Source organism: Mesocricetus auratus, unplaced genomic scaffold (assembly GCF_017639785.1).
Source record: "Mesocricetus auratus isolate SY011 unplaced genomic scaffold, BCM_Maur_2.0 Super-Scaffold_100007, whole genome shotgun sequence".
Classification (NCBI taxonomy): Eukaryota; Metazoa; Chordata; class Mammalia; order Rodentia; family Cricetidae; genus Mesocricetus; species Mesocricetus auratus.
Window position 1 is genome coordinate 40253722 of NW_024429191.1, and position 21519 is coordinate 40275240.

General features: G+C 47.8%; 1 protein-coding gene across 1 annotated transcript; it reads right to left on the reverse strand.

Moving 5' to 3' along the window:
- On the reverse strand, nt 1-20726 carry Usp22 (ubiquitin specific peptidase 22). Its single transcript, XM_005067656.4, has 13 exons — nt 20395-20726; nt 18110-18242; nt 16797-16910; nt 13157-13258; nt 11786-11955; nt 9999-10146; nt 9291-9396; nt 7824-7982; nt 6691-6817; nt 5500-5591; nt 4056-4118; nt 3503-3652; nt 1-2742 (listed from the first exon to the last, which is right to left on the reverse strand). Exons 1-13 carry the CDS (start codon nt 20563-20565, stop codon nt 2700-2702), a joined length of 1578 nt encoding a protein of 525 aa, XP_005067713.1. The 5' UTR covers nt 20566-20726; the 3' UTR covers nt 1-2699.
- Nucleotides 20727-21519: the final 793 nt, after the last annotated feature.

Consider the following 21519-nt stretch of genomic DNA (forward strand, 5'->3'; position numbering starts at 1 on the left):
TTTCTGAATAAAATGCAGCTTTATTAGGATATAGGAAAGACTAAAAGCCACCAGGGAGGAGACAGTCAAATCCCTCAAAATGACAGGGGAGCAGTGACATAAATGTCTTGGTAATAAAACTTCTAACCATAGTACAATCATTGGATTTTTTTCCCCTCACAATTTTTGATTTCAAAGCTATAATAAATGAAACAAGCCACTTGTCAAAAAGAACAATGATTTTACACAAGGAAAGCATACATATCAAGCCAAACACAACAGCACTCAGGTTCACATGGTGTAGGATGCTCAGAGGCCAGTCAGTGCCCAGCGTGGGGGGCTCCTGGGATGAAAAGAGGAATCAGATCCCTTCCTACCTCCTGAATTGAAGACATCTGAGGAGCTCTAGTTTGATCTCCTGTGAGGCTGGTACCAGTGGTGTATGGGAAGAGGTCTGCTCCCTGCTCTAGACTGGGGCTGGGCAATGCAGCCCTGTGGGAGAAGACACTTCATGACCATCTGAGCACTGATACTGGACAGTCCTTGGATGGGAAACCCTTTTTCTGCCTTGCTATCCAAAGAGATAACTGGAAGAACTTCCCAATCCCACTGCTCAAATCTGCTCTTCGGTTGTTTATACATGCCTATCTAGCTGAGACATCATGCTGATGGCCCTAGGACACCGAGGCAGGGCCAGACAGATGTGTGGCAGTCATGGAGTTGGTTGGCCTCCTTGCCGTAGGCAGAGCGAAGTGTTTAGAATGCGAAGCCCACAGTAACGAAGGGAATGCTGCATTTGGATATAAAACGTTAACGTCTCTCTGACAGAAAACAGGTGCTGTCCTCCTCAGTGACCCAAATTCAGGTAGAGATGCGCTGTGTGCTGTGGGGAGAGGAAGCAGGCCTGGCCAGCATACCTGCTCATTCCCCTGCTTCTGGATGCCCTATCTACCAGAGTGACAAGGAGGCAGGCCTTCAGGAGATGTTTTGGGCTCTGGTTCCCCTAGGCCAACTGCAGTGAAGTCTTTCCTCTGGGTGTTCACAAGAAGAATATGACTCCTCAAAGGCAGCTACACAGCTGAGCCCCACAAACACCGGTCCATGCCTGAGAGTCTGGGCTCACCCATGCTTCTCAAAAAAGGCTTCTTCTAAACATGCTTCAAGTTTGTTCTTTACTTTAAATGCAGAAATAGGAACACGAGAGACGAGAACATGGCAAGTGTATATACTACACAGGAAGCTTTAGCTGCCCCTGACGGGATTCCGGTGATCCTTACATGACTCAACAACAGCCACTTAGTGTTGCCACAGCTACCTCTCATCACATCACAACTAGCTGAGGAGCTGGGATGGAACCTGCCTTGCTTTTTTGTAGCCTGTCAGTGAAGAAAAGTCTTTAAAAAAATTCTGTACACATAATCCTGTGTAATTCAAATTTAGGGTGTGTAAATAAGACAATCAGAACACAGCTGTACTTGCTATGCACGAATGATGCACATGATACCTGCTGTAGACCTGCTCAGAGCCTGACTCTTGGGAAACACTTGCTGGTCCTGAAACTCCTGGGGTGATGTGCCAATAGGCTCCTGGGCAAGCACCACTGAAAAGGCAGTGGCACAAAGAGAAAACACGAAGACCCTAGATTTTAATTTCTTAGAAAAAGACAACCTAAGTCTTGTCCAAAGACACATGCAAAATATCTTACAAGAAACTTCATGATTGACCCTGTCAGCAGAACTGGTCACTAAGCTGTAAAATTGAAACTATAGCGAACACAGAGCAGAGGCAAGTGGGCGACACAATACAATGCAGTCTCCATCAGGACCACTCAGCTTCAAATCTCACACAGCCACTGAACCACCTGGACAGGCAAAAGAACCAACGACCAAGAAGAAACACGGGAAGATTGGTTCAATGGAACCGCCAAGGAACATTCCATCTACTGCAAAGATCAAGATAACAGAGACCCCATTCTCCACTGCCTGGCCACCAGCTAGCTGTGTGGAGGAAGGCAGGGCACAGGTCAAGGAAACAACACTGATCAAAAAGCAAGACACTCTGCTCTCAGAAGGAAAGAGGATTACCTACATTTCCATATAAACTTGATAATCATTCACTTTTCTACTATCACATTTATGAAATTCACTGTCATGGAGAAAGAGCAAGGGGTAGAGGTCTCTGGGCTGATGTTTCCTCATGCAGTTGATGCTAAGTTATCTGTAGCACAGATGTTTTTAGCCTGCAGGTGACCTCAACCTAGGCCTAGGGTTATTCTACAACTTTAGAAAGAACAGGCACTCCCTGCCCTTAATGCCACTTACATAGAGGGCTGCTGCAAGCACTCAGTCCTCTGGCATCATCTCTGCCTACGCTACAGCTTTCATGGGCTCATTTTCAACAACACGGGTGCTTTCTAAACCCATGTGGGATGAAGGTGAAGCACCAGGCAGAGGCTGGTCTGCTCTGAGGACATCACCCTCAGCATATTACAAGGTTGACAAGAGGTGGTCCACTAACTCCTGTCCACTAAGGGCACACTCCACTCAGTCTTACAGCTCACGCCCACCCTGACACTTCCTAGTGCAGAGGGGCCATGTGTGAGGCACATCTGCACAGGAGGGAGGGACACCATGGTGTTCTGATGTGGGGAGAACAGGGATCATGTCAGGAAGCTTGCCAACTTGTTCTTTTTTCATTTTCCTGGCCAGCAGGGCAGGAGGCTACTCATATTCCAGGAACTGTTTGTGGTAGAAGAGTAGGTACCTGCGGAGGTAAAGGGAAAAGTGGACTTAGTCCTAACTTCCAAAATAGCTATGCTAGTCAAGAACGGTTCTCAAGCCTGACTTCTTGAGTGGATACTATAGCACCTCAAGTCTTCAAGAAACAGAGACACTTCTGGCCCCCATCACCCAACTTTCTGGCCCCCATCACCCAACTTGACTTGGTGACCCCTGTAGTTATCACCTCTCCTGTCCACAGTGGGGCTACCCTCATGCAGGGTCCACATCTCCCTCAACCCCAACCCCTGCCCAGTTAGTAGCAGACTCTTTCTCCCTGAGTTCTCTCCAGGGGGCTCCCAGGGCCCAGAGCCTCACATACACCATGTGCATCTGTGGCAGGTTCTGTCTTGACCTTGGGGGTTGGGAACCCTAAGGATCTGAGGAGGCTCAGGGTGAATGACGACCCTCAGGGTGAATGTCACCATGAGTAACAAAAGCAGCAGAGAAGCTGATCAGAATGCTGCACAGCACCGTTAGGACAAATGCTGACCACAATGTTCTTTGATCCAGAGGAGCACAGTCAGCAACTCTGTTCAGCAACACTACACTCCCACCCTGTAATCACAACCTACAGGTGACATCTGATCCAAGGAGCTACTGTCCTTTCAGCAACAAAGCCAAACTAAGCTGAGGTGAGTATCCGTTGTGGCAGATGCAGCCTAGCCTGTGGCTTTGGTCAGACAGGAGATGGACAAGCACCAGCACAGCCCCTCCAAACCCCACTCCCCACCCCTGAGACATACCCTTCACTGTCCAGCACATCCTTGATGCTGGCCTTGGTGATGATGGCATCATCACACTTGAACCACTGGTCTTTGTGCTGCCGAATGAAGCTGGTGTAGTGGCCACTCTCCAAGGTCCCTTGATGGTTAACGACAGCAAACAGGGAGTACCTGATGTGGAAGGAGACAGCATTTGAATTATGGTCAGTTGAACTGGTCTAAAGCAGTTTGTTGACTGCAGAGTGGAGAGAGCCAGGTCTACACCACTCAGCTCCGGCCCAGCAAAGAGAATTCTAGAGCCGCACTGAAGAGGTGACAGCAGTGGCAATCCACAGTGGCAGTAAATGCTTTACTTGTGCCTTCTGCCTGTGCTACCAACAGCAAGAGGAAATACCAGAAGGAGCAAGTTCATTAGGCTGAGCTCTTAGGCAGACCCTCACACCAGAGGTCTCTAGAGTGGGGCTGCCACCAGGAAGGAGACTGTTCAGAAGGGAGACTGGAAGGAGGGAAGGACAGGTCAGCTGTCTGAGAAATGCCCACTCCCCCGGCCCCCAGGTCCTGCAACCGCACGTACTTGTTGTCATTGTTGAGACTGTCCAGGGGTTGCTGGTACTGCCCATTCATCCTGCTTTCTTTGCTGTAAGGCAAAAGCTGAATTACTAACTCACTAGAGAGACAGGCTCCAGTGACAGCATTAACTGATGCCAAGAGGTATACTTTATACACACCACTTTTCCTAGGCAGACTGGCCCACACAGTGGTGACAAATCCAGCTTGGACTGGAGATCCCTGACTTCCTACTGCTTCTGTGGCAGCACCCCACCTCACCCCAGACCCTGAAGCTACTTTCTGCCACAGGAGCTTCTGATACTGGCTTTGTGACGTTTTGCTTGTAATACACCAAATAAAGAATTCCTTCCAAAGGCTGTAAGTCAGCCCCATAATACATTCTTAAAGAGCACAAGGGACACCATGAAGTATCTCACTAGAAGCAGGTTGGGTAGAATGGGAGGAGGGGCTGTGCAGGGAATGCCACATTTCAAACTAGTTTATTTATCTACAGCCAAAGTTAAAGGACAGCGAGACCTTGGTATCAGCAACAATGTCACCCCATCCCTAGACATGTTAATATTTACTTCATTTTCCAAAGAGACAATTCTCATAGTCTCTGACATCATTTCAGCCAGTGACCTGTGAGCCCAGAAACACAGCCACAAGGAAGGACATCAATGACTAGTAATAGGAAGCCTGCTCAAGATAGCAGTGGGCTGAGGTGTGGTTCTGAAATGCACTGTCTGCATCTTGACCCTCAAAACTGCAAATGTGACCCATTAGAAAAGCTATGCAGATGTGATGAGTGTGATGAGAGATGTTGAAATGAGGCCTTTTAGAAAAGCTCTACCCCTAACCACAAGTACCTAGAAAGCGGGTGAGACACAGACTCAGGAAGGGCCTTGGGCTCAGGACAGTAACAGCCAGAAAAGGACCCAGAACCTCCAGGAGCTGGATGAGACACGAGGGAACCCTGTCAGGATCCTTCTCTACAAATTTCATATTTGTGTGCTTCTATTACTGTGAGAATAAATTTCTATTGTTTTAAGCTACTACATTTATAGATGGCAGCCACAGACAGCAAATAGATTAGCAATTGCTGTAGATTTTTGAGGGTTAAATTTTATGTGGTCTGTGGTACACAGAATTTTATCTCAAAGAAGAGAATCCATTGTTGCAATTCACCCTGTTTATCTGTATTTCAAAATCACCATCAACCAAAAAATGTCATGTGGTCTGCCTGTGACTTTATCGTGATGAACCGCTAAGTTTGAAAGTTGATAAATGACCAATGAAGGAGTCACAGTACAGATAGGTACCCAAGGTAAGACCAGGGTTAGTAATGAAGCTGGGCAGGTAAGGTCTATACAGCTGTAATATAGTTTGTCCAAAGCCTGGCACTTAGGTATCACCCAGATAACTTGTCACCCCACCTGGATGCACACAGGGGCACCAAACTTTACTACCTGGAGGCCATAAAGGGTGTCATGTCCAGTTCCAGGGGAAAAGACACATATGTGGTGATCTTCCGCCGCAGTTTGGCTGAGTGTTCAAATCTCTGTAGAGATGAAGGGGAGGGAGAACAAATGAGCAGACTGAGCAACAGCTGGGCTACCCAGCCTAGAGACTCCCAGCAAGGGGGCCCTTGAAGAGCTTCTACTTTACTCACTGATTTTCCTGAGAAAGTCCTGCTCAGGCTGACACAGAATCAGGACCCTCCTGACTCAGCCTCCAAATGCTGGGTTACAGTTGTGTACTACCAAACTCTCACTGACCTTTTTCATTTTTAAAGGGGCATTAAAATAAAATAGGAAACAGATCATACATAGCCTTTAAAGACTCAAATACTATCACTGGCTGCTCTACCATGGGGGCTCAGTGTGATTTCCAGCACCCACAGGGCAGCTCATAGAGGTCTATAACTCCAGTCCTAGAGGATCCACACCCTCTTGTGGTTTCTGTGGGCACCAGGTATGCTTGCAGTGCACAGACCTACATGCAGGCAAAACACGCATGCATGTAACAACGAAAGGACTCAAATTTCTACTATTTGACTTTTCCCACAAAGGGCCTGCTGGCCTCTGGGCTAGACCATAAAGCTCAGGTCCTTGTTTTCTGCGTCTTTTCTTCCCTCAGTCCTGGGGTGGAACTCAGAACCTTGTGCATTTTAGGTAAGAGCTCTAACACTGACTCACACCCCTAGCCTGGGTCTTGTTTTCAAGTGAAACAAAGTTACAACAGCTTGAGCACCTGAGTTTGAATCCCTGTACTCGCATAAAATACCAGCATTGGACGTAGGCACCGGTGACCCCAGCACTGTGGGAGGCACAGAAAGGAAGACCACTGGGCTTGCCAACCTCAGGCCTAAGTCCAGGTTCAGTGAGAAACCCTGTCTCCATGCATTAAGGTGGAGTATGAAGAGCAGGAATCTGATGACTCCGTTGGCCCATGTCCCCAAAGACACAAGTAGTAAAATCTAATTGCACCTTCTACAGTAGCTCCTTCCTGTCTTCACAAGGAGGTGCACACTCTTGTCAGTAGCCTTACTTCCTGCTTCTTGGGACTGGTGCATGCTGATAGGCTCTAACCTGAGATGGTGAGCTTGAGGCTTGCTGCAGGCTAACACTGGAAGCCCTATGGCTCTCTGAGAAACTCACTTTGAGATGGAAACAGGCCACAATGGGCAGCTTCTTCATGGTGAGCTGCTTTGTGGACTCTTGGTAGCTATGGCAACCGCTACACTTGATCTTGGCACTGCTTCCTAAGTGCTCTGGTCTGGTAAATCTACAAGACGTTAAAAAACAAAAACATTATTTAAAAAGAAGGTGGAAAGGTAAAAGACAGGGAGAAAAGGGAACAGGTTATTTTACCACCCAAAGTGCACACCAACAGTTAAAGCTGTTGTAAGTCACCACACAGACAGAAGAGCTTTGCCTTTCTCTTTTCCTGCTCTCTTAAGAGCGCAGTGCTCTCTCTCCCTCTACCCCTACCCACACATATAATTTTCTCATTATTATACATTCCAGCAACTCAACTTGCCTTAGAACAATAGAGCACACAGACACACAAAGCTACAAATGGTGACAGCAGCAGTTCAGAAGACCCAAATGGCTCAGTAAGCAAATGGCATCATCACCCACGGGCCACAGTCAGCAGTGGAATGGCATGATCTACCTCATACACAATTCTCTGAGCTGCCAGAGACCAAGACAGGTGGAAGAGTCAGCCCACAGGTGATGTGCTGTCAGACTCCACTCACGAACCTCCCCAAGAAATCTAGACAAAACTGAACTGCTTAGGTGAGACCTCGACAGGGTTGTTGTGTCAGATGAAGGTGTGTCAGGAGGGGCAGTGATGTTCCTGCCTACACCAGCTTCAGCAACCTGCTGTGACACACACACATCCACCCTCTGTTCTGTGGGTGTCATGACGGGGAAAGGGTGAAGGTACTGGGGATCACCATGTCACCTTATAGCAGCAGGATCATCTTCAAAGATCTGCTAATTTTATTTGTCTTTGTTCCCCCCCCCATTAATTTTTTTTTTTTTTTTTTTTTTTTGGTTTTTCGAGACAGGGTTTCTCTGTAGCTTTGAAGGCTATCCTGGAACTCACTTTGTAGACCAGCCTGGCCTCGAACTCAGAGATCCGCCTGCCTCTGCCTCCCGAGTGCAGGGATTAAAGGCGTGCGCCACCAACGCCTGGCCCCCCGTTAATTTTTAATGATTGAATTGTGTAGTAAAATGGAAGGGAAAAGTGGCATTCTGAACCAATACACAAGGATGTATCTCACCTTCGCAGGCAGTCTGTGAGAGTGGTGGTGCCTGATGCATGGCTCTCCCCGTTAACCACACTGCCCTCACTCCCTGGGCTCAAGGGCCAGAATGGGGTGGAAGAACCGGGCAGGTCTAAACTGATGTCCCAGAAGGGGTCTATGGTGGTGGAGACGCCGCTGCAGGGAGACAACACGTGAGAGCACATGAGAACTGGTGTGTCCTGTGGCCTGAGGCAGCCCCTAGATAGGTCAAACACTGCCTGCTCTGCCCACCTGGCCACCAAACGCTGAATTCAGGACAGAACAGGAGTGTCCTCAGTAATGACTATTTGGGGCTGGCAGAGTATAAAGCCTTGAGTTACAGACAGAGCTCACCATGCTGGGATCCAGCGGACAATACTTAGGAACTGCAGCAACAGTACTCAGAAACTAGGTGCCCCGAATAGGTGAAACCACCAAGAAACCCCATCCACAGTGTGCACAGGTCAAACTTGGGTAATCCCACAAACAAGGACTACTGCATTTAACAACGTTATTTGGGAACTGGAGGGTGGGATGAGAAACCTCCAACTACACTGACTCCTGCCAGGAGGTTACATCACAATATTAAATCAGGGAAACTCAGATTAGTAAATTGGGTCCAGATATGGACCGAAAGTCAAGGTTACCTCTTGCAAACAGAACATAGTAGTTATAGGCCAGGGAGAGAGGAATTTTACATTGCTCAAAGACAAGATCTCAAAGGAGATCTACGTCTGGAACACCATAGGAGCACCCTTAGATTCCTGCACCCCGATCTTGAACCCTGCCCAGAGTATAGGTGAGCACTGGGGGATGGTGACCAGGGCTTTCAAACCTAGGGATAGAGTAAGAACAGTATGCCTGGGTGAGCCAGTGGAACAAATACCAGGCACAGCAGGGTGGGTGGGGACTTCTCCAGGCGCTGCCAAAGGACCCTTTCTGCTTCTGGAGGGGAAGCACTCAGCAATGGCTACACCTGCAAAGAGCTGTGGCTTTACGTCAGCAAGAGGAAAAGGAGCATGGGAGACACTGATCTGCCATGTGAAGGGGCTATGTGCTTTGGTGCTTAGTCTTGAAGACTGTAAGGAAAGCAGAGAAACATCTATGAAGCTGCGGAGGACACACTGCTAATTGCCAGAAGAGCAAAACTCTAGAAGTCCCCAAGCGAAAGCTCCCAGCCTTCAGATTCAGGCCATCTGTTGATTCCTTATGTCCTTTCTATCAGAGGCATTGTATGTCAGATGACTAGAGCATAGCTGTTTAAATTGTCCCTCACCTGAAACTAGTATAGGTGCTTCACTATAAACAACATAGAACTCAGGGAGTCTTCTCTAAGGTGGTGCTGAGCCTTAGGCTTGAAGTCCAAACAAGACTTTCTTTGCTGACTGGGAAATGCACCAGGATATGGCAGTCATGGCAGATTAAAACACTGCTAGTGACTGTCCAGCTGATGGGAGCACTTACTGGCAGACTTGGCATGTGACATCAGACTGGAGCCCACCCGTAAAGATTTGGTCAATGATGCAATTGCAGTGGTTAGGGTTGTTGGCTTTCTTCCCATTGTCATCACCTGAGGACAAAGAAGTGTGATTACCATTAGTAATGTCACCAAGACAAGTAGTCAGCAAGTCCCCATCACCCAGCAGAGACAGGAGGACACCAGGAGTACCAACACTCCATGAGATATATTTCAACAAGAGATATATCTGGTAGCAGGGGTGAGGTGGGGTGTTAGGGTGTGTCATTCTTCCTTTTCTTTCTTTCCTGGGCCAGGGTAAGGTAGCTCTAGCTGGCCTTGAACTTGCAGAGATCTGCCTGCCCCTGCCACCTGGGTGTTGGGATTATAGATGTGCCAGCATGCTGGCTCTGGGACCGCTATTCTTGTACAGAGGTTCATACCTATAATCCCAGCACTCAGGAGGCTGAGACAAGGGGACAAGTGCTTTAGGCTAGCAGGAGCTACACAGGGAGACCCTGCTTTCAAAAATATCCAAAATCTTAGAAGAAACCATGTCATTTTCTTTAGTGGAAATAGAACCTGACTACACTGTCTCCCAGACAAATCAAGCATTCTCCTACAGTTGCCTGGGTGAGCACCAGCCTTACTCTGCTCCATTTTTAAGGGAACTCCCCGCCTGCCCCAGCCCAGCAGGGAGATGGTGGCAGGCCCACCTTTGCAGTGCCGGTGGAGGACGTCCAGGGCTGCAATGAGGAATTCATGTGCGTCCTGCTGCTCATAACCTGCCAGGTGCCGGGCGTGTGTCCACACCAGGTGCAGCAGCTTGTACGGAATGTGGGGGGAGCGGTGCCCCGAGTAAAACTGTTTAGAGAGAAGGAAAAGGGACACCTAGGACATCTGCCAGTCTCTATCATACAAAAAACATCCACAGCTGCAGACTGGGTAGGTAGTTTGATCAAACAGACTTGTCCGTCTGTCCGTCCGTCCTTTCAGACAGGGTGTAGAAGAAATATAACAGTACATGGGATTAGGATGTTGTTGGGAAATTACTTACACAAGAAACCAAAAATCTAGGTCTCTGCAGCCTTTCAAGACCCGACCAAACCCCCAAAAGGAGCGAGTGCTCCTCTCATCAACCCCTTATTCCACACACCCTCTATGCACCTGTGGCCAAGCCCAAAGTGGGTGTGGTCAGCACCACAGATACCTAGATCTCTCCCTACAACAGGGTGTCTTGGTATAATAGCCTTGGCTATCCTGGAACTCACTGTGTAGACCAGGCTGGCCTCGAACTCACAGAGATCCACCTGCTTCTGACTCCCAAATGCTGGGGTTAAAGGCATGCAATCACCAGCATTGCTTTTCTGTTCACCAACTGATTTTTAAAAAAATATTTATTTATGGACTTTATATATATATATATATGGATGTTTTGTCTGCATGTACATTTGTGCACCAGAAGAGGGCATCTGATCCCACGGGACTACAGTTACAGATGGTTGTGAGCCACTATATGGGTGCTAGGGATTGAACGCAGGACCTCTGTAAGAGCAGCAAGTGCTCTTAACTGATGAGCCATCCCTCTAGCCCTGCAAATTATATTTTAATTTGGAATTTCTAGATTTTACTCTCACTTTTCTTCTGCTGATAAGCCCAAACAATAAAGAGCAAAATTAAGTGATTCATTCTATACAATGAATATACATAGCACCTGCTATCTCTTATACCTGAACGCATTTCCCAAGTTTATCATTAGACTAGTGTTTCTTCCACTAGTGTTTCATTTGTCACCCCTTTGCCTGAGAAGCCACTTTGTGGAAATTCAAGTACACAATGACAAAAAATACATTTAAGGCCACTTCAGAAACTAGGAAGTCCTGCTTTAATTTCAAGCCTTTTTATAGCAACAGCAAAAACAAAACTCAAGCCAGCAAACAGCAATTTTTAAAATCAAACATTCAACATCAGAATCTAAAGTTATATGAAGATATATTTACATGATGGTAGGAAAATATTCAATGTCTCTGTGTTCTGTAATAACACCATTACATTTCTGTAAGAGCAGAAGACTTTGCATATAGTAAAATCACACAACAGTCTTGTCAATGCGGTGTCTCAGGCAGCACTTACTGGCTCTGGCACACATGGAACAGTGTGTGTTGTGTGTTCAAAACCAAGGCTGTGGTGAAGTTACACAACACCACCCTGGCGGCCTCAGAACTGGCACCTACTTGGACTTGGAAGTTTTGGTTGTTGTGCTTTCAGATTATTACTTTTTTGTGACCTCCAGTTTGTCATGACCCATCAAGCCGGGTTTGAGGGCTCCCCTCCTTGGGGTGAACAATATATCTCCAAAAACCAAACCAACAACCTGTATCTCTAACAATCTCTTCCACAGTACAGTCAGATAGTGAAAAACAATTAGGCAAGGTTATCACCAACTGTTTCACTTCTCTTTAAAAGGGAGAAAAGAGGCTGTTATAGGTGTTACTGCACCCACCTCCTGGAAGAGAGAGGACATCTCACAGACCAGGCAGGAGCTGGGGCTCTGCATCTCACAACGGTGCCTGTCTGACAGGAAGAAATCTCTCAGAAGCGGTGTGTGGGTCAGCGCCTGCACAATGCAATTCATAAAGCACGTGTTTCCCAGGTTGATCAGTCCACGCAGACCTGGATGGGGAGCCAGGGAGAGCAGGGTCACTTGTGCACTGAGCTCAGACCCAGGATGTCAGACCCTAGCCAAAGCTTCCTTTCCCTCTCCATGACCAGTCACTTTCTCCAACTCATTCAAGCAGCGTGAGAAGAGTAGGAGGAAAGTGTAGTGCTTTCTAATTTTAAGGACAACAGAATGCTCATCACCACTGCTCCCTCCATTTTGTCCTTTATGTTTTCACAGTATTACCCAAATGTATTTACTATGAAACCAGGTAGGTCAGAATGGAGCCTCTGTAACAAGGCGAATACTTTTCAAAACAAGCTTTAAAATATACTTCTTCCTTCTTAGAAGTGGTTATCAGCTGGGGTGGTGGTGGCACACACCCTTAATCCTAGCACTAGGGAGGCAGAGGCAGGTGGATCTCTAAATTTGAGGCCAACCTGGTCTATATAGTGGGTTCTACGATAGCCAGGACTACACAGAGAATCTCTGTCTCAAAAAACAAAAAAGATCTGGTGAATACTCTCATCACTCACTGGCATCTCATCTCCATGAAGAGCAGCTCTGAGCAGAACACAACAGATGCCAAGGAACTGGGAGAGATCGTCTCCCTCATCCCTCCGGATCCCACATCTACAGCAGCTCCTGAAGACAGGATAGGTTTCCTATCCGCCTGAGGCTCTGACTGCCCCACTCACCTATGGTGCAGGTGAAGGTTTCCTCTCTGTCTGCTGCCCCCACTCACCTATGGTGCAGGTGAAGGTTTCCTCTCTGTCTGCTGCTCCCACTCACCTATGGTGCAGGTGAAGGTTTCCTCTCTGTCTGCTGCCCCCACTCACCTATGGTGCAGGTGAAGGTTTCCTCTCTGTCTGCTGCTCCCACTCACCTATGGTGCAGGTGAAGGTTTCCTCTCTGTCTGCTGCCCCCACTCACCTATGGTGCAGGTGAAGGTTTCCTCTCTGTCTGCTGCCCCCACTCACCTATGGTGCAGGTGAAGGTTTCCTCTCTGTCTGCTGCCCCCACTCACCTATGGTGCAGGTGAAGGTTTCCTCTCTGTCTGCTGCCCCCACTCACCTATGGTGCAGGTGAAGGTTTCCTCTCTGTCTGCTGCCCCCACTCACCTATGGTGCAGGTGAAGGTTTCCTCTCTGTCTGCTGCCCCCACTCACCTATGGTGCAGGTGAAGGTTTCCTCTCTGTCTGCTGCCCCCACTCACCTATGGTGCAGTTGGAGGTGATCTTCCGCCTCTTTGGGTTATGCTTCAGCAGTTCCAGCTCCCGCTTGGTTGGTTCCCAAGTTGAAAACTTCTCTCCAACACCTAAGCAGATGGAAAACAGTCTTAAGCACTGTTAGCTAAGTTCTCTTGTAAATGAAAGCTGTGATGACTTCACCTACACTGAGCTCCATTTCAGAGAGGCAACCTTCTTCTGACACCCTGCTGTGCTGAGGTGCCAGATCACTACAGGTGTTTCCCTCAGTGAATGTCTACGAACACACCATGTTTACTGATTGAGTCGAGGAAAGTAACATGACCAACCCATCAAACTGCCAGACACTAATGCTTCTCAAATGCCTTGGATCCTGGGGTCCAGAGATGGAAGCATCAGCTCCAGTGGGGACAACCTAATAAGTCATGAAGGATCTTTCTGAAAATGAGACTGACAGAGAAAATATACTTTGAGTCTAGGGTGCAGCTTAGTGGTAGAACACTCACCTACAGTACGTGAGGCCCATGTTTGAACCCCAGGACTGCCAAAGAAAGAGAAAAGGCACTTTTTGTTTTTTCAAGACAGGGTTTCTCTGTGACTTTGGAGGTGTCCCAGAACTAGCTCCTGTAGACCAGGCTGGTCTCTTTGAACTCACAGAGATCTGCCTGCCTCTGCCTCCCCAGTGCTGGGATTAAAGGCATGCACCACCACTGCCCAGCGAAAATGCACTTTCTCTGTTTTGTTTGTTGTCTGAGAGTCTCATTGTGTTGCCATAGCTGACTTGGAACTTGCTATATAGACTGGGCTGGCCTCAAACTCAAAAGATCAGCCTGCCCATCTCCCAAGTGCTAGAACTTTGAAACCATGCACCACAGCCTGCTGAAAATGCACTTCTGATCTGCTTGCCAAACATACTACAAAAGACTGGAACCCATGATAATGATAGCCACTAGGTAATGCAGAGTACACTGCGCTCTCACACACCCCACTCAGAGGGACTTGACTTACGCTACTTAAAATTTCCAATTCAATAAACTTTAAAATCAGAATGAGTTTTGTCTTCTTCCTGACCCAGGCACCGCCCCTCAGGAGTCACAAATCACAGGAGCAGTAGGGTACCTGGCCAGACTAATGTCACTGGGAGTGAAGGAATGAGCTGCGGGAGACGCCCATCCATTAAACCAAATGCCAGTCTGCACAAACGCAACAGCCAAGGCTGACTCTCCTTGGCTCCTTGTGTCTCACTGTCTCATCAAGTTCTACCCTCACCATACCTCAAGGGGGTGCAGGCTCACTGTGACTGACCTCCTGTGTTAAGGACATTTTAGAGAGAAAATGTCAAAGTCCTCTAAATCATATGTAGAGGGCCGGAGTGATAGCTTGGGGGTTAAGGACACTGATTGTTCTTCCAGAAGACCCAGGTTCAATTCCCAGTACCCACATGGAGGCTACCAACCACGTATAACTTCAGGTGCCTTTCTCTGGTCTCCTTGGGTACCAGGAATGCAAGTGGTACCCAGACATACATGCAGGCAAAATGCCAATACACATAAATTACAATAAAATATTTAAGGGGGGTGGCTGGAGAGTTGGCTCAGTGGCTAAGAGCAGTTACTGCTCTTGCAGAAGACCTGGGTTCAATTCATAGCACCCACATGGGGTTTACAACCATCTGGGAGGCAGAGGCAATCCAATCCTAGGGGCTCACTAGTAAGACAGTTTCTTTGAAATGTTGAGTTCCAGGTTTAGTAAGAGATTCTGTCTCTAAATCTAAGATAAAGATCAACTGAATACCTGATGTTGACATGAGGGCTGCACACCACTACACACTGGCATGTACACAAACAAAATTTAAAACTCCTTTCCTTATAGTATTTTCACTATGGGTTTCTTTTCCAGGAATACTTTGTATACAGTTGTTAACTATGAGATTTTATTAAGGCTACAGTGCATATAAAAATCATGGAGGTAGCTGGGCAGTGGTGACACACACCTTTAATCCCAGCACTTGGGAGGCAGAGGCAGTGGATCTCTGTGAGTTCAAGGCCAGCCTGTTTGAAGTTTCAGCCTGGGCTGTTATACAAAGAAATCGTGTTCCCCCAAAACAAAGCAATTCATGGAGATAGTGTTTGTTAAAGATCTTTGTGTAATCCTTATTATAATGTAAGACTTATTTTTATTTTTTTCGAAGACAGGGTTTCTCTGTGGCTTTGGAGGTTGTCCTGGAACTAGTTCTTATAGACCAGGCTGGCCTTGAACTCACAGAGATCTGCCTACCTCTGCCTCCCCAGTGCTGGCAAACAAAAAAATTCAGGAACTGGGTAGCTTCCATATAGATAATAAACTGAAGGATTATCTTACTATATTAAACTTTGCCAAGAAGAGACATAATATTTTGCATCAAAAGAGTAACTGTTACCATATACTTTTGTTAAGTGCTTAAAGTTTCAAAACTGCCTTTTACTAGGTAAAATGTAAATTTAGGAAATAAAAGTTATAGGACTGACACAGTGTGTGTGAGGGGGACTTATGCATGGTTTCTGGGCTTTGCTTACCTGGAATACACATGTTTTGTGAATGCTGAGACAGGCTGTTTTTGCTATATATACAGAAATCTTAAAAACGAGAACAAATTTTCTAATGGTATTGTCTACATGATGCATCTAACTCCACTGCCAAGAGTAGCTCATATCATTTAGGCATAGGCATTGTGGCTTGAAAGAAAATGGCCCCCAAAGGGAGTGGTACCATCAGGAGGTGTGGTCTCGTTAGAGTAGGTATAGTCTTGCTGGAAGAAGTGTGTCTCTGTGGAGGCAGGCTTTGAAGTCTCATGTATGCTCAAGTCAAGCCCAATGAGACAGACCACTTTCTGTTGCCTGCACAAAATGCAGAATTCTCAGTTACCTTTCCTGTACCACATCTGCCTGCATGCTGCCCTGTCCTGCAATGATGATAATGGACTGAACTTCTGAACTGTAAAGAGTCGCTACAATGAAATGTTTTCCTTTATAAGAGTTGTCATGGCCGGGCGTTGGTGGCGCACGCCTTTAATCCCAGCACTCGGGAGGCAGAGGCAGGTGGATCTCTGTGAGTTCGAGGCCAGCCTGGTCTGCAGAGCGAGTTCCAGGACAGCCTCCAAAGCCATAGAGAAACCCTGTCTCGAAAAACCAAAAGAGTTGTCATGGTGTCTCTTCACAACAACAGAAACCCTAACTAAGACAGGCCTATTTCAATATTTTTTGTTTCTTCCTTTTCTGTAGTGCTGGGATTCAAGACCTAGGCCTTGTATATGCTAGGCAATGGTTCCAGATACTTGGTCCAATATTTAAGTCCAGCAAGAGGCAATACATCTTAATTTGCCAGGGTTGAGAACTGAGTAAGAAAATGGAGGAACTGTACTGTCTAACAGACCTTCTGCAGGAAGGATGGACAAGTCTGGAGTATTGCAGTGGAAGAGCCATCATCCTCTCATAAGGATCAAAACCCATTTCACTAAATCTACATGGTCCCTGCATGTTTCATCACTTCTGTGAGATGTGTGACTGACCCAGGAAAAGTAGGCCTTGTTTTTTCTCTCCTACCCAGACTAAGCCAGCTCCCTTGACTATTTTTTGGTCACATAGCCTTCTCTAAACACCGTGAACACACCTTGCAACTTCCACGCCTTGCGCTGTTCCTCTTTGGCAATGATTTCTATGTCCTTGTCATAGATGTAGTCCTGACACAAGAAGCAATATATCCCTCCATACATCAGGTCAATAGCTGCAGACAGAAAGGAGGGAAGAGAACAAAATTAAATCCAGCATGACAAGGTAGTGCTTCAAGCAGCTGAACATGAGCCAAGTGTTCTAGACACCAGCTGTCCAGAGCATCTTCCTCTGTGAGCTGCAGGAATTCCAACTGCAAGGGTTTATCCAGGGTGGGTGAGTACGTCAGTCCCGGAGGGCTGAGCAAGAATGGGAGGCACACATCTGTGACTTGCAAAGCACTGATTCAAGGATCCAGGTGCTCTGCTGCAGCTGTGCAAGCACAAAATGCAAAACTAGGGCAAAACTTCATGGAGTATTTTATTTTAGGTCCACAAGAGTTCTTATCGACCTGATTAGGGAATGAGACTTTGCTACATCCTCAATGGCTGGCAATCTTGTAAGGGAGACTAATAGCAATTTGCTGCTTCCTCTTATCTTGACTATGTGTTGTTCTTTTTCCAAGGACAGGAGAAACAGGTTCCGCTCAGAAAAACCTTACTTCAAAGCATAGAAACTGAACTTATAAAGGTATCTGTCCCAACTGCTACTTCATAATTAGGGACTGAGATTGCTGAGCAACAGGGATTCCAGGTGTCACTTTCTGAGCTGTTGCCATCACACTAAAACTGAGGGACTTGGGGAAGGAGGTGGACACAACGATAAGATGGAAACTGGTGGCTGTACATGCTAACATTAACCAAGATCAAGTGTGATCATGCATGCCTCTAATCCTAGCAAGCTGAAGGCTGATAAAGGAGAATCCCATGTCTGAGGCTATCCTGGGCTACATAACCAGACTGTTTAAAAGAACAAAGCAAGTGCTGGACATGGTAGACATATATAATGCTAACACTGGGGAGGTGGAAGCAGGGAAACTGGAAGTTGGATTCAAGGTTATCTTTGGCTGCATGGCGATTTGACAGCATGAGACTGCCAACAACACCACCCAAACAAGCACACGCATGCACAACTACTTCCCACTCTTGATGTCATATGATGCTTAGCTAGCCTTTCATGAACCTGCACTACTGGAAACCAGGAAAACCCATTGCTAAAGTATAACACCAGTTTAAAAGGCCTCAAGCAAATGGTAAGACCCACTGGAGAGAGTTCAGTTTCACAAGGAGGCTTTCATCACAGTGGGCTTTGGGGAAGGGAGCATGCTAACTGAGCCAATGCCTGCTCCTGCCCCTGCTGCAGGGGGCGCCTTACCCAGGTTGTGCCGCTTTGACTTTGCATGGTCATGAATGTGCTTCTTCGTGAAACAGCCAAAGAAGACACAGTAGAGGCACGAGTGCAGCCTGTTCAGGTGGATGCCGCAGACATGGCAGACGCAGGACTTTGCCTGGAACGTAGACAAGGAGTTATGAGCAGTGTGGATGCAACAGGAATTCCCAAGGGGAACATGGAGTCCGAGTCAGGGGATCACCACTGGGACCCGGCAGGAGGAAGTTCAGGAGCTTTCTTCTGAGGCTTTACACTTTAACACATCACTCCACTCTTTCCATTTTCCCCAAAGCACTTGGTTTAGCTCAACACCAAACCAACAAGAGAAGAGCTATGGCGATGCCATCGTTTTCCCACCCCCAGCAAATGCCACCTGCACTTCAGCCGGCTGCTCAGACCCAACAATCTATAATTCTAAAAGCAATGTACAACGAGTTTAAAAGAAAAACAATACCAATATAAAACAACCCAAGAACTATAGGAAAGAGACAAATGTCAAACCAATACATAAACAAAAGGAAAAATCCACTGCCAATAATCAGGCCACAGAAACCCAGCAATGCAATCATAGCAAATATGAAAGCAGTGGGAGACAATTCTACATACTCACACTACCCAAGAATGTGCCAGTTTGTAGCACTGTGGGTCAGGTATGCAAAGAGGAAGGGTCAGTTATGAATGCTCACTGGGCAACCAGGACACAATTGGACATAGGTATCAACAGTAAAAAAGACGGGTGGTGGTGGTGCACACCTTTAATCCTCTCGGATCTCTATGAGTTTGAGACCAGCCTGGTCTACAAGAGCTAGTTCCAGGACAGCCTCCAAAGCCACAAAGAAACCCTGTCTCGAAAAACCAAAACCAAAAGCAAAAAAAAAAAAAAAAAAAAAAAAAGGAGTAACTGGCTTGTGAAATGAAAACACTCCCAAGCCAGAGGGAACTTCAAGAGAGTGGAGTTCTGTGGACAAGCTCAGGTACCTTCAACGAGACTACCCATCTTCATTTCCTACTCCACTGTAGTCCAACAAAACATGACTTGTGAATGTCACACTGGTGTCTGAATTTTGGATTGTGAAGATCATTTAATAAAGAACTTCTAGCACAGTGGATATTTAAATATCGAGCTAAGCAGTCCTAATTAAAAGGAAAATTTTCATTTCCTTCTGTGATGCTATGCAGAACTAAGGGGGGATGGAGGGGAGTAAATGATAGAGAAAGGGGAGGAGCCCCCATTTACTCTCACATAAAAATTTGTTTTACAACACACGGTAATCCAGGAAGCAATAAAATGTATCAGTGACAAAATTATGATCGTGGAACACTGGTGTCAATCTGACATTCACCTCTGTAATCCCAGTTCTCACAAAGCTGAGACAGGAGGATTGGGTGTTTAAGGCCAGCCTAGACTACGTAGAAACACTCTCATCTCAAACACGAAACCCAAGTCTTAGTATTTCTTGTTAAAGGGCATATGCTTCTATTACCAAAAAATACCTGATCCTAACAGGCTGTTACTGAACATAAGCCTAAAAGATATCATTGTGGTGTCTTCCACCATGGTTGATAAAAAAGCAATTTAAGGCTTAGCATGACATACAACCAGTGTCAGTTTTCCGGTTAAGAAACGCTACTCAAGACGGAAACAATCACCCTCTCTCCAGTTTTCACCTTCAAAATCAAATTATAATAATGCAGTTTTACAATCATAACTGCTGAGATTTACACGACCAGTAAACAACAAAACAGCCACTCCCTCGATGGCTGCGGATGTCAATCACCTCCTGCAACCTACAATCTCGCTTCACAACTCGAGTGCGCAGAGGCCCTGCCAGCTTCATCCGTCAGCAGCAGCGGGTCTCAGTCCCTGCTGCTATCCACAGAACCACCTTGCAGGCCCCGACCCCTCACGGCGACCTTCACAGCAAGGACTACCCGGCAATGAACGTCTAAGCTTATCATCAAGGTGGAGAGCCTTCCTCCTCAGGCTTTTTTGCTCAGGCCCCACCTCCCGGCACCTAGAGGCTTCCTCTAGCCACCATCCCACAGCTCCAGGAAGTCCCTTGCCCCCTCCCCGCACAGCGAGGCTTTGCCTCGCCCCTTCCTCTGCTCCTCCCTGCGCCGCGAGGCTTCTCCCCCCCCCTTCCCTAGTTCCCTCCCTGCAGCTCGAGCCTTCCCCTCACCCCGCACCGACAGGCTCCCTTCCCGCCCCCCCCGCCACACACACCCTCCCCGCGGTCCAGGCAGGAGAGAGGGACAGGCCTAGGGCTCACCTTGCGCTTGCGGGCCTCAGCCGTTCCGCTCCACACGAAGCACTGGTAGATGGCCCGCAGGTTTTGCTTCCAGTTGTCCACCTTGAAGCTACCCAGGTGCGAGCAGCCCGGAGGCGCCACAGACAGCTCAGCATCCATGGCTTCGACCTCAGGCTCGGGCCGGGCGACCATGGCGGGCAAGGCCCGGGCGCGCGGGGCGGGCGGCGACGGGGGTGAGGACGACGCCAGCGCGGCGAGAACAAAGCGGCGGACAAAGACGGCGCCGAGAACCGAAGCAGGCGACCGCAGCACCTACCGCTCACGCACCACTCTCCAGCGTCGAGGAGGGCGGGGCGGGGCGGGGCCGTCCACGGGAGAGGATAACGTCACCCAGGCCGACGGCCGCAGTGCGCAGGCTCCACCGCTCTAGGCCCCACCCCACAGCCCCTCTCGAGCTCACTGGTGGGGGGGTGGGGCCAAAGGAATCCCACCCTCGCGACACGCCATTGGTTGTCTGCCAGTCTGAGGCACGATCGGCGGTTCTCATAGGCTGGAGGGCTGGTCCGGTTTGCTTTGGAGCCGCCTCCCGAGACGCTAGCGACGTGACGTTTCGAGTCTCCACTTGGAAGGCGGGGCGTGCTAAGGATTGGGTAAAACCGAGTGCCCATCAGGCCACTAAACCGGTTTGCACCGGCCTGAGCTCTGCTGCAAAGAGGCGGGGCGCCGGACGGGGTGGGACCGGCCTGCGTCTGCGCTTTCTCTTCTAGGAGGGTTTTCTAGGTCCTGTTTGTTGGTCACTGGAGTGTCTTGTGCGGTCGTCTCTGCATACTGCCATCTTGGCGACTGTGTTGGGTACCGCAGTGCAACAGCAGGGGTTGGGCGCGGCGAGAACACAGACTGAGATCCCTTCTCTAGGGTCTAATCCAGTGATTTCCTGTTGAACTAGAATGCCAGCCAGCATACTAATAAGCATGTAAAATTAATTTTAGCAAGTAATCCAACAAAGACTATCGTGTCAACGGATGATATTGTAAAATTGTTAGTGCAATGTCCTAAAAATTTTGCATTGACCTTGGAATCTCGTATTTTACACATTGGGTACAGCATATTCAATTTGTACTAGCCACATTAGACACACTAGGTCCT

Coding starts and splice junctions, on each gene's coding strand:
- Usp22 (XM_005067656.4), bottom strand. CDS start 20,565: ATGGTCGCCCGGCCCGAGCCTGAGGTCGAAGCCATGGATGCTGAGCTG. Junction 13,259..16,796: donor CAAGGCGTGGAAGTTGCAAG/GTGTGTTCACGG, acceptor CCATCTGCTTAG/GTGTTGGAGAGAAGTTTTCA. Junction 2,743..3,502: donor GATGTGCTGGACAGTGAAGG/GTATGTCTCAGG, acceptor TTACCTCCGCAG/GTACCTACTCTTCTACCACA.